Source organism: Neopsephotus bourkii, unplaced genomic scaffold, assembly GCF_033783945.1.
Source record: "Neopsephotus bourkii isolate Nb327-2 ecotype Australia unplaced genomic scaffold, CSIRO-AGI_Nbou_v1 NB_1328, whole genome shotgun sequence".
NCBI lineage: Eukaryota > Metazoa > Chordata > Aves > Psittaciformes > Psittacidae > Neopsephotus > Neopsephotus bourkii.
The window spans coordinates 550,018-571,006 of NW_026901808.1; the positions used below are offsets into that span (position 1 = coordinate 550,018).

A 20,989-nucleotide genomic window follows, 5' to 3' on the forward strand; every position below is an offset into this window, starting at 1 on the left:
CAAACAGAGCACGGGGTACAATTTCATCTCAATTACATCAGTGAAAATAACAAAGAAAAAAGCAGATTTCAGGGGTTTTATTCCAGTTCCTTTTTTAACATAAAAGAGGATCTAGCCCTTGCAGCTATGCATATGCATGAGATGGAAGCATCATGAATGAAAGACAGCAAATCATCTTTAAAAATGGTATCATTATTCCATATGCTGTGAAAAAACCCAACCCTCCTCAAAACACTGAGCAAAAAGCAAAAGAAACTTTTGCTTCCTCTTTTTATGCATATGAAGCCTGTCACATTTCAGTTTAAGGTAAGTGATTCGTAATCATTTGGGAATGTAAACTGTAGATTTTCTTCTCTTTTAAGGATAAATCTTTCCCCTTTGAAAAGTAATTATAGCATTCGGTGAGGGAAATTCTTCTGTGTGTAGACAACCAGCATTAAGTTCTCTGCATCATTCCTTCCCGGTTTATGGCCTCAGCACCAGATATAGGCATGGCTATGTGCAGAGCAGGTAACAGCAAGTCTTTGCTCTTGTTGTCTGTAAATGGCAACTACAACTTATGGTAAGTACCCAGCCTTGGTTTTGGATAACCAATATGTGCACGGCAAGTACCTGCCAAATCCTGGGAGCTGAGCTTGGCCAATTCTGTGGACATGTCCCATAGGCTGGGCGGGGGACATGGGGCTGCTGATCCCACACCCAGACCAACAAAGGGCTCTCAAGGGGAACCACAATAAGAAGAGCTGAATGAAATGCTCAACCTTGCGGTGCCACAGTCTTAGACAAAGAGAAAAGGGAAAGGGCTGGATGAACATCCATCTGAGGATACCAGCCGAGTGCTGAAAATGACCAAGCTTCTTTAAAAATAAGTCTTAATTTCCTCTGAGACCATTTCTGTCCTGCCTGCTCCTCCACCAGCGTCACTCAGGGTAGTTAACAACAGCCTGACGCTCCTGAGCTCACATTTCCGAAAGCTCTTAGCATCAGCCTAACTGCTCCTGCTGAAGTCAATGCTGGTCTTATCCTGCAGATTGCAGTGGAGCGTAGTTAGGTTGAAAGCGAGCACTTCTGGAAATGCAGTGCTGGGGATGGTGTCCAAAAGGTCAAAACCTGTAGTGCCTCCAACTAGGAGAGGCTGGTATTTGCCACAGAGCAGACTGCTCTGCACCTCTTAGGAGCATTTTTCTGAGGGCAGCAGCCTCACCCTGCTCTCTAAATATGCCTTCTGTCAAAAGTGATGCATATGCAAAATTGCATATACAAAATGGTTTACAGCATGTTCTCAGGAGCACGACTCACGTTCTGTCTCTGTTTCTGTGCAAGGAAGTGTATCGGTACAAGCAAACACGCAGGGCTGGCGGAAGAAATATTGGCAGTTTTATGAATTTCTAGACTGCTCCTGAAAATTCAATTCTCTGCCTTAGAGCTTTAGTCTAAAAATAGAAAATGAAATGCTACTGAAAACTGTGCAATTTACTCTCCCAGCTAGCCTGGTGTAGAGTTTTTGTGCTCTAGTTTGCTTAAACACAGATGCTGAGGTAAAAATACTGCTGAACACTGCTAAGTTATTTTGCTGGAATCACACCATTTAAAATATTGTAAAAAAGGTAAGAAACTGAATCTTAAAGATACATACGGTGTAGTAGTCAAACCATTGTGCTTCAGGGAAGTATACATCCACGGATCTTGCTCCCTGTAATTGTTATAAAGTGATTAAGGTCTTTTATCCTTTTGCATTCCTGATATTACATTAGCTTTATTATGTTTGCTCATGGAGAGATGTATGCTGAATATTCTAATAACATCAAATCTTGGATATTATGGCTGAGTTATTATCGTAGCAGTGACTAGGGCTGGCTAATCTGTAACGCTACACAGACACGCCTATCCTATTTGGGGGATTTTACTGCCATTCCACGGGATGAGTCAATGTTATATGATTATTTCAGTCTAGTATCTAGCTCTGTGTCTCATAATGTAACTGGGTTAAAATCAGAGCAATGAGGTCTCAGCAACCTTTGCAAAACACAACTTCATATTTGATGGTGGAGTGGGGACACTCAGTGCCTCTTGTACCATTCCTGTTGTGGAAACAGGCAGAGAATAAGGTCTGGGAAGGAGGATACACAGATGTTTGTCTTCTTTGAAACAATTTAAATTTTCAGGTAAAAAATGTTGAATAATATGCTGCTAATAGCACGATTGGTGTACTTTGCAGCATAAGTTGTATCACACTGATACAGGGATGAAATCATGCTTTAGCATCCTTTAGGCACTTTGAATTAATAACTACAGGCAAAGTTGGAATCAAAAAATACTTTGTTCTTTGTCACATGTTGCTTATTCTCACAAATAGATTAATTTTTATTCTCATCATAGATGTCTACTCCTTTGCAGAATCATGGTTTACCCCCAAGTTCTACCCCAGGGAGCATGTGCACCTTGAGGAGTTACTATTTAACATTTTAGGGATTTTGCATACATATATATAGATAAAACAATAGAAAGCATAATAAATAACTGATTTATTAAAATATGCAAATCAGACTAGAATACAAGAATTGCTAAACTGGAAATCTGTCTTGTCCTTCAGTCTGTCTCCCACAGTGGGCAGTGCTAGGTGTTTCAGGAAGTGGCCTAGTGCTGCAGTAAGGAAGGCTGGGTTAGTTTGTTCTGTCTAGGTATTACTAGCTGTTTAACAAAGGTAGGCTTAACTTATAAAGCACCTTGAAAACTTGAATGAAAACCCCTATAAAGTCAAGATGCCTCTCTCCATATATTCTCTGCATTATTATGACAAACCTGGATATTCTGGCCTGCAGAAAAGTGCAACCACCATGACGAGCCTTGCCTTCATGACTCACTAAAAATAAGCCAGTGTGTAACGTAAGTTCCCACTTTAATGTTGATGGATGTCTCACTTGCTCACACCCTAGGACTCAAGGAGGGACGGCAAAGCTCTCCCTGACCCATCTTCTCTAGACAAGTGGGTGCCATGCTGCAGCTTGACGCAGCCGTTGCTGGCCTGCAATGCCATGGTGAAGGGCTTACATCTCACTCCTGCCCCTGCCCTACTAGCTGGCACAAACCCTGGCTGCCACCTCTCTCCCACAGCAAGAACCTCAAAAGTTCTGCTTCCCCCATCATGCCACAGGCACACAGCCTTTATTTTGGCTGCAGTCCCCCCAAAAATATAGCAACCCTTTATCTAGACTTTACTATTTTATATCCTTATACTGTTCCCTTTCATTTACTGCTTTGCAGGAAGCAACCCCTGGCTTGTTACCCTCTATTCATGGGAAGGTTTCTCTCACACCTTTCATCATCTCACTGGTTTGAGACCCTGTGAAATCTCCTTGTTAGTCATCAGCTATTGGAAACCTGGGGGAGTCTGAAGATGAAGGGCTGACGAATGAAGGTGTACTGAGGTACAGTGGAGTCAGAATGGCTTTAGATGTAGGAATAAGAATTTCCTTTTAAATTCACAGATGCACAAAGGCTGGTTAAAAAAAAACGGTGAGCAACAGTGGCCTGTTTATCTGTTTGATCATTGGCAACATCTAGAAAATATCGCATACATACATACATCTCTAGGGTACATCACATGTAAATATTTAGCTCAGCTCAGACATACCTTTCTGGTGCTGTCAGCAGTGAGTGAGCCAAGTAGTGAGAGCCCTGACCCCAGCACAATGCCTAGCTCAGCTGTAGGAAAATGCTGCTTTTTAAAACCTGCTATATTAGCAGCTAACATTGTTGTTACCGTTTCTGTAATGACGGTGATGCTGGGAAATTCCTATTGCAGCCCTCGAGATGCTGAAGTTCCCAAACACTGTGGGTGAGCAGTAATATGGAAACCAGTTTGCTTTAATATCTCTGTGTTTCTTCCTAGCTTGACAATTACTGCTCTGTGTGTGTCCTTGGAGGGAGCTGTTGGCACAGTAACAGGAGCACGCAAGGGACAGCATCCAGCCTGCTTACATCCATTCAGCACTGGGAGTAGCAGGGAAATGCCATGCCCTCACTTTCATCCTCCTACTTCAAGCACTGGGCAGCTCTGTACTGACTGCGCTGCTCAGAAATGTGTTCTGCAAGCTTTGACAGTGGAGGGAAGAAATGGGTGGATGTGAGCAAACGTGCCCTGAATGTCATCCAATGCCCTAAGCGCAGTTCATTTCTTTTATTGCAGTATGATGGCATTTTTTAATTACAGTACTTGCCTCTTGAAGAACAGGAGCAATCATAAAAGCAGGTCCCCAGAGGAAGGCAGTGTCTATTCCATGAGTCTGCTGATCAGAGGTGAATCTGGTGTTGAAAGCGAGATATGCAATGTTAATTCACTTTTTTATAGGACTTAGAGAATGTTTTGATATTATTCACTGCAGCAAGAAATCTGCTTCCTCAAGACATCCTTCAGCACTGCCAAATATTTTTCCTGGTTGAGAGAATGCCAAAAGCAGGACAGAGATTTAGGAATCACAATAGCACCTGCCATACCGGAGCAGAACAGAACCCTCACAAAATGCTGGAGCTGATTTCTTTTCACAATAGCAGCAGTGAGAAAACAAACTAAATTTCCGTGCTGTGTGTTGAGACTTCATCAAGGGAGCCAAAGTAGTGGGATAGGGGCCAGGACCAGGAGAGGGAATACAGAGGAGTAATAGTGTGCTCTAGGATTTAAAGCATTTTTGACAATCTTTAGATTTGGCTTCCTGCAGCTTTCACAGATTTATGTTAGAAATCTTTTGCAGGACAAAGACAAAGCAACCTTCATACATGTCATGCTTTTTAGCTGCCTTTCCTGAATGGATGAAACATCTGGAAGGCAGTCCATTTTATTCAATACATTAAAATCATTTAGGATCCCATGTCCTCCAGAGTGCTTACAGTCCTGTTCGCCTGGCATCATCTGCCAGCTTGGGAAGAGATCTCTATTCCACTACACATCAGCTAAAGAAAATAATGAATAGCACCTGGCAAAGAGGACTGATTCTCCCCATCTCAGGAGCCTCCACTCAGCGGGCATAAAATCCTTGAGGATTTAAGTAGGCTTTCAATCATTTATAAGCCTGTCTCTGAGGAAATTCACCATGAATCCTGACCCCCTAGTCAGCTTACAAGAACATGATGTAGAGTGTGTCCCAAGCCCTCCTAAAATCAAAATACCTTGTGTCTCCTGCTTTTTCCTGCTCCTCTGCCCGCTTTCCTATGAACAGCCCTGCTGCCCTGTCAAAGGTGTTAACTGGGCTGGTTTACCGTCACTCATTTTTGACAAATGCACACTGGCTGTTGCATATTAACTTGTTATTCTCTAAACACTTACAAATTATTTGTTATAAAAATATTTACTGTGTCCGTTTAGCTGACTTTGCAGCTTTGCCTGTCTAAAGACAGGTTGCTGTTGTACGCTGAGCAGGGCAGGCTCAGTGCCAGTGACACCCCTGACACCCTCTGTCAGGCTCTGCCTGCTCAGGGCATAGGCAATTACTGCATCCAGCCCAGGTTTACAGAAACTACCCCAAATGAACAAAACCTCCTTGGCAGTAAAACCCCCCATCTATTTAGTGCTTGGATTTCTTAAATACTGCAAGTTGAGGGGAGCACATGGAATTCAGGAAACAATGCTGTTGAAGGCATGCCTCAGGCACTGCCCAAAAGAAACCTCAATTTATTCAGTTTCTTTTTCTGTCAAAACCGTAGCTCTTTTGGTCACCTTAATCCTGTTCACTACTGCATTTTAACAGGTAATTTGTAACTATTTGAAGTAGGGTGTGGCTTTTGATGAATTACCTTCTCTTAAAGTTTTTGAAATATAAACCATTACTTTTCCTGTTATATCAACAGTTTCTCTCTACTTCTAATTTTGCTCTAATAAAATTATAATCCAATTCAATATACTTTGTTGTGGGAAATTTCAGGAGAAAAAGCTGATCAAGAAACTATGACAAAAGAGAAATCAATCTTATTTGCACATGGAAACAGGTGTCTCACTATCTAACACTACTATTTTCTCTTACAGCAATCATGAGCTCGAATTCAGCAAACAAATGAACTTCACCTTTTTGAAACTATGAACTGTTAAGCCATATCTGGGTCTATGAAAGGTGCTTAATTCCACCTACATGCTTCCTACTGTTAAATGCTGGCCTTTCTTCTGTCTTATTTTAACCTTGTTCAGCCATTGAGCAGAGCTTTCCCATCCGGTAATGGATTGCCACTTTCCAGTCTTTTGGGGCAGATGAGCTGTTGGTGCCTCTGTTTCATTGAGCTAAAGTCTCAGGGACACCTAAAATGCTTATAGGAATCTCCTGGAATGTTTTCCTTGTTATTTGAAATGAGCACATAAGCATTTGAAATTAAACGAAAACTCTGAAATGACCACATGCAATAGCTATTGACTGGATACTCCCTGCCCAGGCAGGGTTGTTCTCATGATCAGAACACACCTTTTGGCTCAGTTTCACCTGACAAAAGTCTTTGTTGGTGCTTCTGAGACTCCTATAATTCAGATCAAAGCAAATCTGGAAATTGCCTGGTGTAGATGTGGCCCAAATAGAGTAAAGGTATGCTGAGAATAATCAGAAAGGCACCTTTAGCATCACTAAAGTAATTCTGTATTAGCAGAGATTAGCTAGTATTAATGCCAAAATGAACTCGGTCATTTACAGTATTAACACAAACACCATTAAGCAAAAACAGAGCTAAAACAAACACTTGAAATAGCATATCACTCCTTGGAAGGCACGAGTACAGATGAAACTTCTCCTTAATGCAACCCAGTTAAATAAGGTAGCAGAGTAGGAAGGGGGAGGATCCTGCTTTGAAGATTTATCAGTTAGTCATTACACTAAGCAGGCGAAACAGATTCATGCTTACCCTTTCCATACTCAAATGGTCTGCACTTTAGTGCAATAATCTCAGTTTAATTTGCAAAAAATGCCTTACCCTTTAGCCAGAATGTTTTTAACCTGAAGGGAAAAAGAACATTAAACAGTCCAGAATGTGGCCTGCACCAATGATACTGAAGAGCTTTGGGTCAGAGCTTTGGGCAGTAGCTTTTCATACGCATTATTTTCGCTCATTTTGCTCAAGTCGTTGCATAAAGCATTCTGAAGCAGAAAATTTACCAAAAGCAGGTGAAAAGCTAATTAAAAGATGCTGAGAGGGAAAATAAACCTCACTTTGATTCCTGCTTCTTCCAAACAGGAAAAAAAAAAGAGTTGTTCCAAATCTGAGTCACATTTTCTGAGGTGTTTTTCAGTCTGTGCTTATTAATCTTGGGTTTGCACCTGCTTCTACACTCAAACATCTCTGTTTCCTCTGTGCAATTTGTGGACACAGATGTACGTTTCATACATAGCATCCAGATGCAAGTGCTAAATTGGAAAATGCAAATGCTGTGGGTGATTGGAAAATGGAGATTTCTCTATGTGAGGCCTTCTTGGCATTCTGGACCTGAATACAGATTGCATAGATTTCATTCAAATGCAGAACATACAGGTACGTGATTCCTATTTTTAAAACAAAAACAACTGCATATTTACCTCAGAAACTTCCAGAATTCTCCTTATTTAAGGTGGTGGGTTTTTTTCCCATTGGAAGAAAATGTAAGTTATATTTTAATGAAAATCTATTGCATATATAAAGAGTTATTTTTGAGTGTATAATTTGATTAGATTTCATTGTAAAACTGTTCTTTTTAAGAGGGAGCATGCAGTAATATTAGTGTGACTATTCTCAAGAAGATACCAACTAGTTTGTACATAGAAGCTCAACTGCTTCTGTGCTTAAATTATGATAAAAAAGAGAGACTCCAAACTCACTCATGCATCAGTGACCGCACCACCGTGTTTCCATGAACATGAGACTCAAAGAACAAGGTATATAAGTATGGCAGCAGGGAGTATCTGATCCGAAGTGTAGCACGAGCTATCTTGGCAAACTTTCTTCCAAACACTGCTGGGTCTTGTGCCTGTTAAGGAAAAGCTCTGATTTGTACTGAGCATTATAACTAGGGGCTACAAATTTAAGAGAGAACCTGTGTGCAACCTAAGGAGAGCTGTGGCTGACACGGTGCTGCAAAAGTGAAGGTTTAAATGAGAAAAAATCACCAAAGTAATATTTGTATCAAAATTTTCAGCATGAAAACTTCCAGTGAGCTCAGCGAGATCAGGCCTCACCACAGTCTATGTGAGCCATCTGTAATTCCTCAGCAGGCAGCTGATGTTTCAAGTCTATGCTCAGGAACAGACACCCTGTCTCTAGAAATTAATTTATCCTGGAGATGCAAGCCCTTTGGGACACAGAAGGTGAAACACAGGAAGAAAGGAAGACTGATAATCTGCAAAACAAAGACAACAGCATAACGAGGTTGGCCAAGAACATAAAGACAAATCTATTTATTAAAAGTACGGGTAAATTCATGGCCCTGCTGAAGCCAACAGGAGTGACCAAAGTCACGGTGTGCAGTGGGGAAAACACTTCATCCATACAAAGAAACAAGATTTCTCCTCCTGTGCTCACCATTTTAGGATGCCCTGACTAGGGGACACTCAGGCATCAGCGATGCCTCTTACATCCTCACTGCCAGCAACGCTGTCCTGGGAGAGAGGGCATCCATGCCAGGTCTCACCATCAGGAAGGCAGATTTAAGCAATCTGTCTACACTCTTTGGCTCCTTCTGATTTACTTCAAGGCAACTTTGGCTCTCCCCTGTGATGGGATGCAGGGCACGTAACCCAGGGCAGTGCTGATACAGCAAAGGGTTGCATCTCCTTTATTTCCTCCTGTCCGACCTTCCCCAGGGCTAAACTGAGCCAGCTAACGAATCACACAGCTCCCTTTCTCCTTCACAAATTTTTCCCATAATACTCAGTTTTCTCATTAAAATTGAACAATGTATGATGAATTCCAAGGATAATGAAACATAAAAGGAACAGAAGTAACAAAGCTTTTTATATTATCTAGTGCTTTTCAGACAAGAAAAGTATTAATTAAACCATTTGAAATCCCCAATGGATTAGGCAAAGTGGGTATTTCAGATTTTATTCTAACACTAACTTAATATTAAGCTCAATATGTAAGTTGAATTTATCCATTATTATGTTTACATCAGAATTAGTCACTGATAATATTCCCTGCTTGCTCTGAGCTCCAGAGCATCCTTCTATTATCTCAAAAAATTGCAGTATATTCTTACCAGTATTCTGACACTGTACAAATATTGCCTAAGTTCACAAAAAAACAGTCAGACTTCTAGGTGATGCTGAGTCACCCAAAATGCCTTGTTCATTTTGTTCAGTGAACACACTGTTTTAAGTGGATTCAAGAAATAAACCAAATGTATCTTCTGTTACTGCTGTCATTCCCTGTCATACTCCTGTCACGCAGACCCATTGCTCTTTCCCTGCTTATTAACTTGTGCATATGTGATTAGTACCCACTTGCCCATATCAGACCCCATCTGCATGCTCAAAGAGCCAAGCAAACACATATAGATAATTTTAGATAAAACATTACATATATATAATTATATATATTATTATATATATAAAGCATTATAGATAATTTTAGTGGAGAGGTAAATAGAAAATACTAACAGCAGTAGCTAACACCTCACACACATTTGTTTTCCTAGAGAGAAATATACCAGCATATCTCAGGGATCTACAGGGTAATTCACCTAATGACAGTACTATAGCTTATCACTCCTGCATTTGCCTGGTTGCTGAATGTCCATCATGCTTTCATGCAGAGGCAGGAGTCTTTCTGGGGGTGAAAATGTGGCAACATTTTCATGATGAATCTCCAAAGAAAACTGAAGGTTAGCTAATAACCTGTGCTCCAGCACTGCATGGAGCAGTTTACAGAAGGAAAAAAAAGACAACCTTTATTGAACTAGCAGAACCATTTCATTGCTGTTGCAGATAAACGCAGTGTACCTAGAAAGGCTGTAAGACCTTCGAACTGTTCATAGAAACAGCCTGATACTTGCAACAAATCTTGAGAGGAATTTATGATAAATTGAAGCCAGAGCATGGGTCCTGACTGACAGTGCACTTTTTCATCCTTCTTATTGGCCTTTTCTGGTCTTTGTTGCTTCCCAGTTGATAATGCTGCCACTATTGCTGGCTAACCTTGGAGTTCTCATGCGTTTGTCTGGAGTTTCTAACTGAGGCATTTGTCTATAACTTGCTTTTAAACAGCGAGGATGGTGTACAATGCCCTCTTTCCCCTTCCTGCTGTACCTATTTTTGTTACAGACGTACCTTAACAAAAAACAAAGGAAGCAAAGGAGTAGGAAGACGTGCTAACACTTACTGGTTTTTAGATAAAACCTGAGCTTCGGTAAATAAAAGATGGAGGAAGTGAATCTTACCGACAGCCCTGGAAGACCATATTCTGTCATTCCAAGTGCACAGTGCACATTTCTGCACAGCTTTTATGTGGCAGACACTACATTTTTTCAGCATTTCTTTGTCACCTTTAGATTATGGATGGGAAAAATTTAGACTTCTCCGTGCAATTCCAACCCTCAGTGCAGCACCTCTTTCCACTGCCACTCCAGCTCACCTGAGAACGGCAGGTACCTTCCTGAGGAAGCAATACAAATCACCATTGTCCTTACCGTAATGCTAGGCTACAGCTTGCATAACTTTGTTTACTTACACTATTTCCCTCTGAATTGTGGTTTCTGGCAAATGGGTAGAAAGAGCCAAGCTGCATCCAGCGTAAACAGAGCTCATAGTCAGTGTTCTCGTTAAATCCACAGATATCAGCACCAACCTGAGGAAAAATCAAATCATTGGATAGGGGTTTGTGATTGTGACTGAGGCCCCAAATGAGAAGCTTGTTAATAAAAACATTTTTTTTGAACGAGATATACTTATTTCTGACAGCTTTATACGAACGTTCCATAATGAAACGAATTTTTCTGGGACTGAGATTGTGCTGGCTCCTGGAGCATCAACATCACTGTGGAAGATCTGAACATATTTCAGTAATTCTACAAATTCTCCAGCCCAACTTGCAAAATCAGAAATATATGGAAGAAATATAGTTTATCAGTGATAGAATACATAATATAAAGAGATCAGTTTTGGATGGCCTGTAGTGATTTAACCTGAATCTAGCAGTGCTATTCTTGTTTCTCTTCAGCCTGGCAAGATTGATGACATTTAGGTTTTTTAATCTGCAGTTCCTTATGCTGTGGAGGCTGTTACTGCTGGCCATCTCCAGCAGCTTGTTTCAGAAAACACCTGAGTTCATTTAAAGTGATAGCAGGTATGAGCCAGCAACTGCCTGAAGGACACTGGACTTACAAAAGGGATGCCGAAGAGGTTGAATTCCAGGATCCCAATGATTGACTGGTGCATGTCTTTCCACCTAGAGAAGTTGTCACCCAGCCAGTGACCCCCATACTTCCCACTGCCAACGAACGTAGACCGAGTCAGGACAAAAGCTCGCTTTCCAGTTGCCTGCTGGACAACACTGTGAAGAAATGCAGTAATCATTAAACTGAGAACAGGCCATATGATCAGCCTGAGCTTTCCAGCACAGTTTTATCTGAAAGGCTGTTATTTGTGAAACAATTATTATTGTGGTCCCAAGTCACATAAAACTGTGGCTGTAAAACTGCAAATAATGGTAAATTTTACTCAGTGGCCAAAATAAAAACCTAAAAACTATCTGAGCCACAAACCAATTTGGTTTCAGCATTTTTTGGCTTCCTAAAAATAACTTGGGTTTAATTTATTCTCGGTAGTGTCTTAAATTGAAGAATAGAAACATAATTTCCTTTCTATATTAGTACATTTAATTTAATGTCCTACAGGTTCTAAAAACCAGTCTAATATGTATTCTTTCCAATAAAGGATTTGTTTAGAGAATTGTACTGGTAAATAAAGGTCTAATATCCTGGATTTAAAAGTAAAAACAATCAAACAAACCCAATATACGAACACCATAAAAAAGAAATAATCAATATAGAACACAAAACTGTAGTTATTCAAAATGTCACCCCATGCCTGTAGTGTTTCCTTTGGTTTCCTGTCATGGTTTGATATATGAGGTTTCATTACAGAATTAGTGGTGTAACAGAGTTTTTCTTGCCTTTTGAAAAGAATTTTGATGCATCTCTAGAAAATCAAGGACGTGCAACATTCCTTATTAACAAATCTGGTACAAAATTCCTCAACATAAGATCATATATATTGCAGGAACTCAAATTCAGCCATTTTGGGCAATGCAACTTAGGTTCTGCGGGAAATCTTAGCATGAAATATTAATCATGTTGTTCACCATCCACCTCCTTCTCACTTTCCTTAATCAGATTGGATCAAGAACTCTTTCATCTGTACTATAATGATTTGTTATTGGTTCTGTAATGGTGCAGAGCCTTTAAAATGCTTCAACATTTGTTTCTGAAGCAAAACAGCAAACAGGTTTCATGCAAGCCTAAACGTATTAACCTTACAGGCCATAGGCAGCAAGAGGTACAATAAATAGACCATGAAGGACCTGCTGGTTCTGGGTTGTAGGTGTTCTGCTGGGCCCAATAACTCCACAAGACACCATGTGCTTTGTATAAACAGTGTTTTGGAGCCATTTCATGGATGTCCTGAGTAAGAGTGCTCTCTTCTGTCTGTGCAGCACAAGTCCTTAGCTCCATTTGCAAATGCAGGTGCTAATGAGGGCAACATTGGATCAACGCAACTATGACCCAGGCCTGCATAAACAATTTACAACAAGTAATCTATTGAATAAATTTCAGTCTGGTGTGAACCGTTGCTGAACAGGCCCTAATGCTGTCAAATGGGTTTGCTGATTGAAGTTATTTACAGAATATCACATGCAAATAGCTCTTGGCATTAAGCTACACACAAGCTGATTGCTGCTGTATCCAAATTCAAGCTGTCTGACACGGGTCAGAAGACATGTTTCCTATTCTCTGGCTACATTGGAATAATTCTTTACGTGATTATGAACTGGTAATTCGTTTTTCAACTAATATCCTGCAGTTGATGCTGGTTTGTTAAATATTCCTGTCGGTAATTTAATTTAGTATATTATTTGTGAAGAGCAAATGCAGAAAGGGTTTACAACCACCTTGAAAAGAAACGTGTTTGAGAAACCCAAATGAATTTGAATGAAAAATTCTTCATTGAATTTTCCCAGCTTTGCAGCAAATCCAGCCTCTGCTTATGCTTTAGGTGGTGTTCTCCAGCCTTGAAGGACTCTCTACATTCAGCTGAGTGAAATATTTCTTCTGGAAGGAGCTGTGAAAGCAAGTGCTGCAGGAATGAGGAAGGTTCACAGCCCTGTGGGAGGCTACAAGGAGCCATGCAGCAGTAACCATCCCAATGGCACTGGTCTGGGTTAGGGCAGCTAGACAGCATGCACACCGTCAGATGTGCTGGCACATGGAGCTTTTCCTGCTAAATTCACAAAGTTTGTCCCAGGCAATAGGCTTTGCTGGCACAGAGCCTGAATAAAACTAATAAAACCAACAGCTCAAGAAGAAAGACCCTCTTTGAACAGTGTTACCAAGACAGTGTATGGTTACGTGGACCCCAGCATGCAGAGGATGAATCCCAGTGAACAGTGAGGGAGGAACTTTGCTGAGATGAGGGCATAGGGGCCGAAAAACCATGCTAAGTCCCATGCATCCTTGCTGGGCTGGGTGGCCATTGAGGTCCAGGGTCTGAGGGCTATCTGCTGCTGCTCTCAAAAGCTGGGCTGCTCCTTGGCCAAGCCACAGGAGTTGGCAGACTGCTCCTGGTTTTTACCCAGTGCCTCCCTTCCTCACAGGCTTGGCATATAGAATACAAGTGCATCAGCACCCTAAGTAGGCTCACTTAGCCATGTTCTCCGGATGCGGTCACAATACAACTGCTTCAAATGGGTACTAAATACTGAAATAAGCCGGCACAAGTACCCCTTGTTTCGGCACTTACATTGTGGCATCAAAACTTACCTGTGATTTAGCTCAGTCTCTGCTGGAAAAGACAGGAATTGCCCATTTGATTTAATCCAGTAGCTACCTTTCCACTGTCACTCCAGCTTAACACCAGTAGTCTGCCTGCATAAACTAGTTCTGAGTGCTTCCCAACTGCAAAATGAGTTTTACAGTAGCTGACAGCAACTGTGCTGCAATGCAGCTGTGCCCTCCTGGACCGACTGAGCCCCAAGCCGAAAGGCAAAGTGCTGCCTGCCAGGAGCCAGGGGCAGCCAGGAGAGCTGCACCCTTCAGATCCTTCACTGGAAGTGGCAGAAACTCCTGTGCTTGGGCCACATAATGAAGGGATGGAAAGGTTCCCCTGATGCCGCACAGGGCTGCTTCTGCAGCAGCTGCACATGAGCAGCTCTAACGAAGGACAGAAACATCTTGCTTGAGTTATACAAAGGCAGCAGCTGAAGAGTTAGGCCTTACAAGTAGATCCTTATTTTACCTAAGAAAATAAAATTGGAAAAGATTTTGTTCCTTCTTTCAAGATTCTTTTTTCTTTAAACTTCTTATAAATGACAAACAGTAAAGTGAAGCATGGGGGTGTTTCTTATTAAATACAATTGCAGATTTCCCGGGTAACATAAGCAGCTTTTAAAATGTATTTCAATCACCTGAAATCTGCTTAAAACGCTTAGAAAACTTACTTGAAAGTTGGTGCTGTCTGTGACCAGCCAAAGAGAGAGTGTGTGTTATAATGCTCCCCAAGGTAGGTCTTGGAGTCAGGACACAATGTCTTCAGTGCCAGGGAATGATTAGACACGCCTGAGAATAGTACAAAACGCTGTAAAATTATACACATCAATCATAGAATAGAAGGTTGGAAGGGACCTCAAGGATCAAGATCAAATCTGTTTCTACTCATTTAGGGTTGAAAACACCAAAGGATATGGGGAGAGAAAAAGCTGAAGAAGTGCCAGACCTGCACTGATTAGAGGTTAGCATGTGGCCATGAACAGCTGCTTGCAGACAGGCGCATGTCCTCAGGGGTGCGAGAGGGCTGAGTAAACACTGCTCATTGTTTGCAAGTTTTATGTCCAATAATTCAAAACGTCTGTGCAGATACCATGTATTCAGTAACAGACAGAAAGCAAACTTGTCCATTGCTGAATTAAGAATACACCTGCATATTCTTTAACATAGCAACAAATTTCACTGAAGAGCAAAAATGTTGCAAGAAAAACAGAACAAACGCAGGAATTCAGACACCCAGGGAACTGCTGGGCCTTAATTTGTGTATCACTCAGCTGCAGATGTAGGTAGGCAGCACGATTCTGCCCTACCATGGCAAAATTCACACCTAAACTCAACTCCAGCCCCTCTCTTCCCCTGAAGCATGTAGGACTAAAAGATGGGAGAAATGAAAGGAGGAGGCCCCAGGCAGCACTGCGGGGAGTGTCAGAGGTCTGCAGTGTTGGAAAAAGCATGAGCTGCAGCAGTCTGTCATCTGCTATGGCCTGATAGGCTGCACAGGAGAGCAAGGACAGATTATAACGGGTATATTCACATGCAGATGATTACCCAGGAACTCTTTCCATCAGGAGGTCACAGGCAGTGGAGGCAGTGGTGGTCAGTAGTAGTCAAGGGTAGCTCTGATGTAGCTGGCACAGCACTGTTTTAGCTGAGCCAAGGGGAAACAATATGAGGCGCAAATTGGCGGCACAGATGCTGCCTGGTCTTTGATCCCATATTAAGGAGATGCTGGCAAACCCCTTTTGGTTCAGAAAATGTGATTCTCAGCCTCTGCAGGAGACCTCCATGAAATGCCGTGTGAATTCAGCAGGAATTGGACAGGTCAGATGTCTGGTTTATCCCATGTGTTAATTTCTAGAGGTGGAGTTCAAAATATTGCAAAATCTTCCCCAAAAACATAAGGTAGTTTCTCAGGTATTCCTCTTTTGCGTGCTTAATTAGGTGCAGGCAGCATTGTAACTATTTCTCTGTGAGCCAGCAATCTCACTGCCTAATCGCACTTCATTGTATATCTGCAGTTCATTAGTACAAAGTGCATTTCTCTGTACCTGAAACCCCATTAACCTCTCTGCTCTGCTGTGCCACCACAGCTGGAATCCCTGTGTTTGGATCTTCAGACACAAAGACTCCAGTGTGGCTGATCTGCATCAGATATAAATAAATTTGTAGGCAATTTCCAAGTAACTTTGACAGATATGGCTTTGAAGAAGACACTGAGGTTCTGGGGAAAGCCACACTTAATGTCCCAGCAGCACTTAATTATTAACCCCATCAAGTTAAGATGGGATATGAAAAAAAATATGCTGCCGCATGAGTCATATTTTCATGCTTCATTCTTATTCTGAGTGGTTTGTCTTCTGCCTCAGTAATACTGATTATTGTACAACTGCATATTACCTTCAGTATAAAGTGTTTTATAGAAAATTGATTTGAAGGACATGTGGTTTTAGAAGTTCAAACCCCAGTTACATGCAATCGTGGTTATAATTTAGATAAGGAGGCTGAAGGCTATGATGACAAAAAGCCTCAGGCACTGAGACTGGGACTCAACAGATTCGGTCATCTAAGACAACAGTCTTAGGCAACAAAACCCTGCCCAGAAAGGTCCTAAAGTCTTGTCAGATTAGGCAGCTTAGGTCCCACCTCACACCTACACCAACGGACAGCCAAGGGCATATACAGTGTTGGCACAAAATGGAATATAAAAGGAAGCACTTAAACACTGCTTAAAACCAGATCTCCTATACCTTGGAAAAAATGCCCTAGGCTCCTGTCTGCAGAAGGGAGACCAACACCAGGGAGGTCTCCAGGGAGACATTATAACAGTCTTCCAGTATCTAAAGAGGGCCTACAGGAAAGTTGGAAGGGGATTTCTTACCAGGGCATGTAGTGATAGGACAAGGGAGAATGGCTTTAAGCTGAAAGAGGGTAGATTAAGGTTAGATATTAGGAAGAAAATTTTCACTAGGAGAGTGCTGAGGAGCTGGCACAGGTTGCCCAGAGGAGTTGTGGCTGCCCCATCCCTGGCAGTGTTCAAGGCCAGGTTGGACACAGGGCTTGGAGAACCTGGTCTAGTGGAAGGTGCTCCTGCCTATGGTAGGGGGGTTGAACCTAAATGATCTTTAAGGTCCCTTCCAACCCAAAGCATTCTATGATCCTATGATATGATTCCAACACTGTGAGTCACAAGCAGAAGTGGGTGCATACATGCACAAGAAGGAGAAAGCCATAGAGAGAAACTGAGCTCAGAACACAGTCTTCAGCATCTCTCACCGTTCTTATATGTCATGTAGATATCTAGGTCTCTAGGTCTGACTCCTCGGTAATGGCTCTTAGCTATCAACACTAGCTGTTGCAAAGCTCAGTTTCATGTCTCAGAAGCCTCTTTATGGGTCCATCCCTCAGTCCTTTATTTATGAAGATAAGGGGAGCTCTGCTCTTTTGGCCATCTTGCCTAATGTCTCACACCTTTTTTTGAAGCTCCATTAACAAAAATGGAGATAACTTAAGGCAAAGATGGAAATCTCTCATCAGTTCCCTGGCTTTGGTCAATGACAAGACCCACAGGGCCAGCATACAACTGTTACAGTCAGCGGTTTCCCCGAAAACAGAGCAAACACCAAAATCACAATTAAAATCTCAGCTTCTGCTTTCAATAATTTGCAATATTTTTGTAATGTTTGCCATGGTTTTGTTATGTTGATGTTTCTCTTGTATCCAGAGTGAAAAGAAATGAGATTTAATAAATAAAATGAAGAATTCACATGACAGTACAAAAGCCTGAAAAGAAAAGAGGGACATTTTCAGTACTTCACTGTCAATAGCTCATTTATTTATCAACTTCCTGCTGCATATTAGTATTGCTCAGGCAGCTGGGCTTTCCTGGGGAAATGTTGACTGGATTAATTGCCAAGACCACTAGAACTAATTGTAAGTACTTATGGCTTCCTGGGGAAGAATGAGCATGTCATTAACTTGGTTGCTGGAAGAGGTGCTCCCATTCCTATCAGTCTCCCAAAGGCTTGGGCATTTTTAAGTTTATTTTTAGCCCATTTCTAGTAAGGCAATAAAAATCCCTTTCCTAAGAGAAAGAAAAGATATTGAATCAGGGAATGCCATCTTACTTGCCACAGTTTGTGGAAAAAGCATAGACTGCTCATCCCTGGGACTGCTTGTGGTGATGATAAGGCAGAAGGGTTACCCCTTCTATAACTGTGTAGCTTTGTTATTGTGAATAAGTATCTTGCCCTTTCTCTGATGTAGACCAGTTGAGAGTGGTAGGGGAAGCCACTTTTCTAGTCCTGTTACCAGGCAACCCCCCTGACAGAGGGAAATGGCCTCCGTTTGATACTCCAACAAAGATGAGCCAATGGAGTCTTGAACAAGTATGTAAATGAATGCACAGAACAGGCAGGGAAAGATGGAAAATGAGAAGGTGAATTTTTTTTTCTAAGAAATAACCAATCCAGGATTATAAAAAAAGATTATGAAGGAAACTTTACTTACTAGGAATGTAAGGAGGGTTATTGATATTATTAACAGCACATCCAGGATACTGGCCTTCTAAGAAATTGGATGGTTCATTCATATCCTTTAATAAAGAGAGTAAGACACATATCAAAAGCCTCATTTTCTCTTTTTAAAAGAAGGGAGGGCAAATATAAGGAGACATACAATCCAGATCCCATCATAGTCAAGGACATCCTTAAACTCCAGACACATCTGGGTCCACCATTCCACTGTCCTGGGGTTGGTGTAGTCAGGAAACACTGAATCTCCAGGGGGCAAGGCCTAAAGTTCAGAGGTATGACATCTGGTTATCTTCTTATTTTTGTTACACAGATGCTTTATCACTTTGAAGCAGCACTAGACCAAACACATGAGACAATTTAATAAACCAACCTTCCCAACAGCAGGAGTAATGCCATCAGAGTTGTTCACCCAGACTCCCATTTCCTCTCCAAGGTCATAAGGCCTGTAAGTGCCTGGTTCTTCATCCTTAGTTATGAAAGGGTCCTGAAAACAGTGATTACACTTCCATTATCAAAATCCCAAAGCTAACAATTACTTTTCTATTTGTTAGAAAAAATTGGATTATGTTCTCAATGCAGATTGCAATAAAATAGGAAGAAAACAGCATTAAAATTTAATAAGAGTTGAGAGCACATAATAATTTAGGAAAAGTCGTTAAAGATATGTCATGAGTATTTGTTGTATAAGGCAAAAGTAATGTGAAATTATTAAATACCCTCATTTTTATTCTTTATGAGACATTTTATGTTGAAATTATTTTAGAGAGGCACTAGCTTTTTACTTTCCCCTTTGCCTAGGTCTCTGCTATGCTGGGAATTCCCACACTTGGACACCTCTGGGTTTCCTCCAAGGCAATCCTCATTCCTTCTGCCTTGGCATCAGCAATTCAATGTTGCAATAGCAAATTTCTTAAAGGACTTGAAGCTGGGACAAACCTCAAAAGGACATTGGTAGTCCTCCCTTCAGATCTGATGTCAGATGAGGGTGGTTTATGTCAGCCTAGTGCAGAACAACCCAATTCACACATGCCTGTGGGGCCATACGTTTTCCACAGGTGTGAAGTCCACAGGATTCTATACCCCATAGCTCATCCTTGCTGCCCCTTTCAATCTTGGGGTCATCACCACCTCCCATTAGTGCCACTGGCATTGACAGCACCAGCTTCTCTGCCTCAGGATGGCCATTGATAGCCACCAGGCTCATTGAAAGGGAGATTAATCTTCCCTTGGGGAAGATGGTGGCCCACCACGGCAGTATGTAATAAAGTTAGGAAAACTTTGAAATGCTGGTGAATGAGGAGATACTATTCAACTCTGCTCAGCAGTCAACTGGACCTAAAGGAGATAAGTGTACTTTGCAAAGTGACCCCTGACTGGGAGCAGCGATCTGCTAAGTGTTACTTAGAACAGAGGAAGACTGCAGACATTTCAGAGTAAGGGAATCCTTTACTTTTTTTTTCAGAAAATGTTAGTCCTTCAGGTTCTGCTTAAGGCAAAACCTTCCAGTCATGAAACACAATGGAAAAACCACTGAAACAGTTCTTCCATTCACTTCGAGCTTGTGCCGTAACTTCAGGGAATTTCCATGAAAATGTGAAAGTCTAAGGAATAAACTTCTTTAAACCAAAAGAATCACCCAAATGGTGAATTTCTTTAAGGGCATGTTTAAAGCTCATTTAAACCTGAAGTTGTTGCCTGATTTACTTGTAAGCACTCTGATAGCTACAGCCTTAGTGGAGAAAGCATATTTTTCCATGCCTCGTAAACAAAAGTCCCTGCTAAATCCCTACCTTAAAATCAAAATTGTGTTCAACTTTATCTAGCTCCAGCATCACCTCCATAAAGAGTTATAAGTGTCCATTACATTTTTAACGTAATAGTTCAGCTGTGGAAAAGAGAAAACTCTCCATCTGCAATAATTATCTTATAACTGCATAAAAGATGCCTCTCAAGGGACTTAAAGGCTGGAAGGTCATCTTAATTAGCTACTCCTAATCCAAACTTCTGGTTTTGCTCATCTGAAAGGTTATTCCAGTGCATACATCTATTATATTATGCAGGCTTAGTATCATCCTAAAGAGAACAAAACCCTCCTGTGCATTCATGGGTTGTTTGTGGGGGAGAAAGTTCACGCCTGTTAGCAGCTCTTGGAAAGGAGGTGATGAGCATCCTTAACTCTGATTGCCCTGAGACTTGGGGGCATCCAGCACTTATCCAGACCTATGGCCCCAAACACAGATTTTGATGCACATCCAGAAAAACTCACCTCTGGAAATTTTAGCCTCTACATCTGATAGAGATGGACTTTAAAATGTTGAAGATATCAAGCATTGTTTTGAATCATAAGCATGCTGCTATTGACTTTTAAGTGATTTGTCACTCACGTTATTCCTAGCTGTTTCTAGCTTTAGTGTTTTAATGGAAGGTATACAAGGTCTTTTGTTACAGCTCCTCTTCAGTAATAATGTTTATAATTTTG

At 41.4% G+C, this 20,989-nt stretch overlaps 1 protein-coding gene across 1 annotated transcript in view; it reads right to left on the minus strand.

Moving 5' to 3' along the window:
- LOC133219214 (sucrase-isomaltase, intestinal-like) overlaps positions 1 to 20,989 on the minus strand; it is a 60,793-nt gene that overhangs the window by 10,344 nt on the left and 29,460 nt on the right. The window contains exons 11-19 of the mRNA XM_061366384.1: positions 18,881 to 18,994; positions 18,653 to 18,769; positions 18,485 to 18,569; positions 14,653 to 14,770; positions 11,322 to 11,490; positions 10,669 to 10,785; positions 7,824 to 7,972; positions 4,217 to 4,305; positions 1,637 to 1,689 (exon numbers count right to left, since the gene is read on the minus strand). Of these exons, the coding sequence (XP_061222368.1) occupies positions 1,637 to 1,689; positions 4,217 to 4,305; positions 7,824 to 7,972; positions 10,669 to 10,785; positions 11,322 to 11,490; positions 14,653 to 14,770; positions 18,485 to 18,569; positions 18,653 to 18,769; positions 18,881 to 18,994 (1,011 nt within the window). The remainder of the gene's footprint in view (positions 1 to 1,636; positions 1,690 to 4,216; positions 4,306 to 7,823; positions 7,973 to 10,668; positions 10,786 to 11,321; positions 11,491 to 14,652; positions 14,771 to 18,484; positions 18,570 to 18,652; positions 18,770 to 18,880; positions 18,995 to 20,989) is intronic.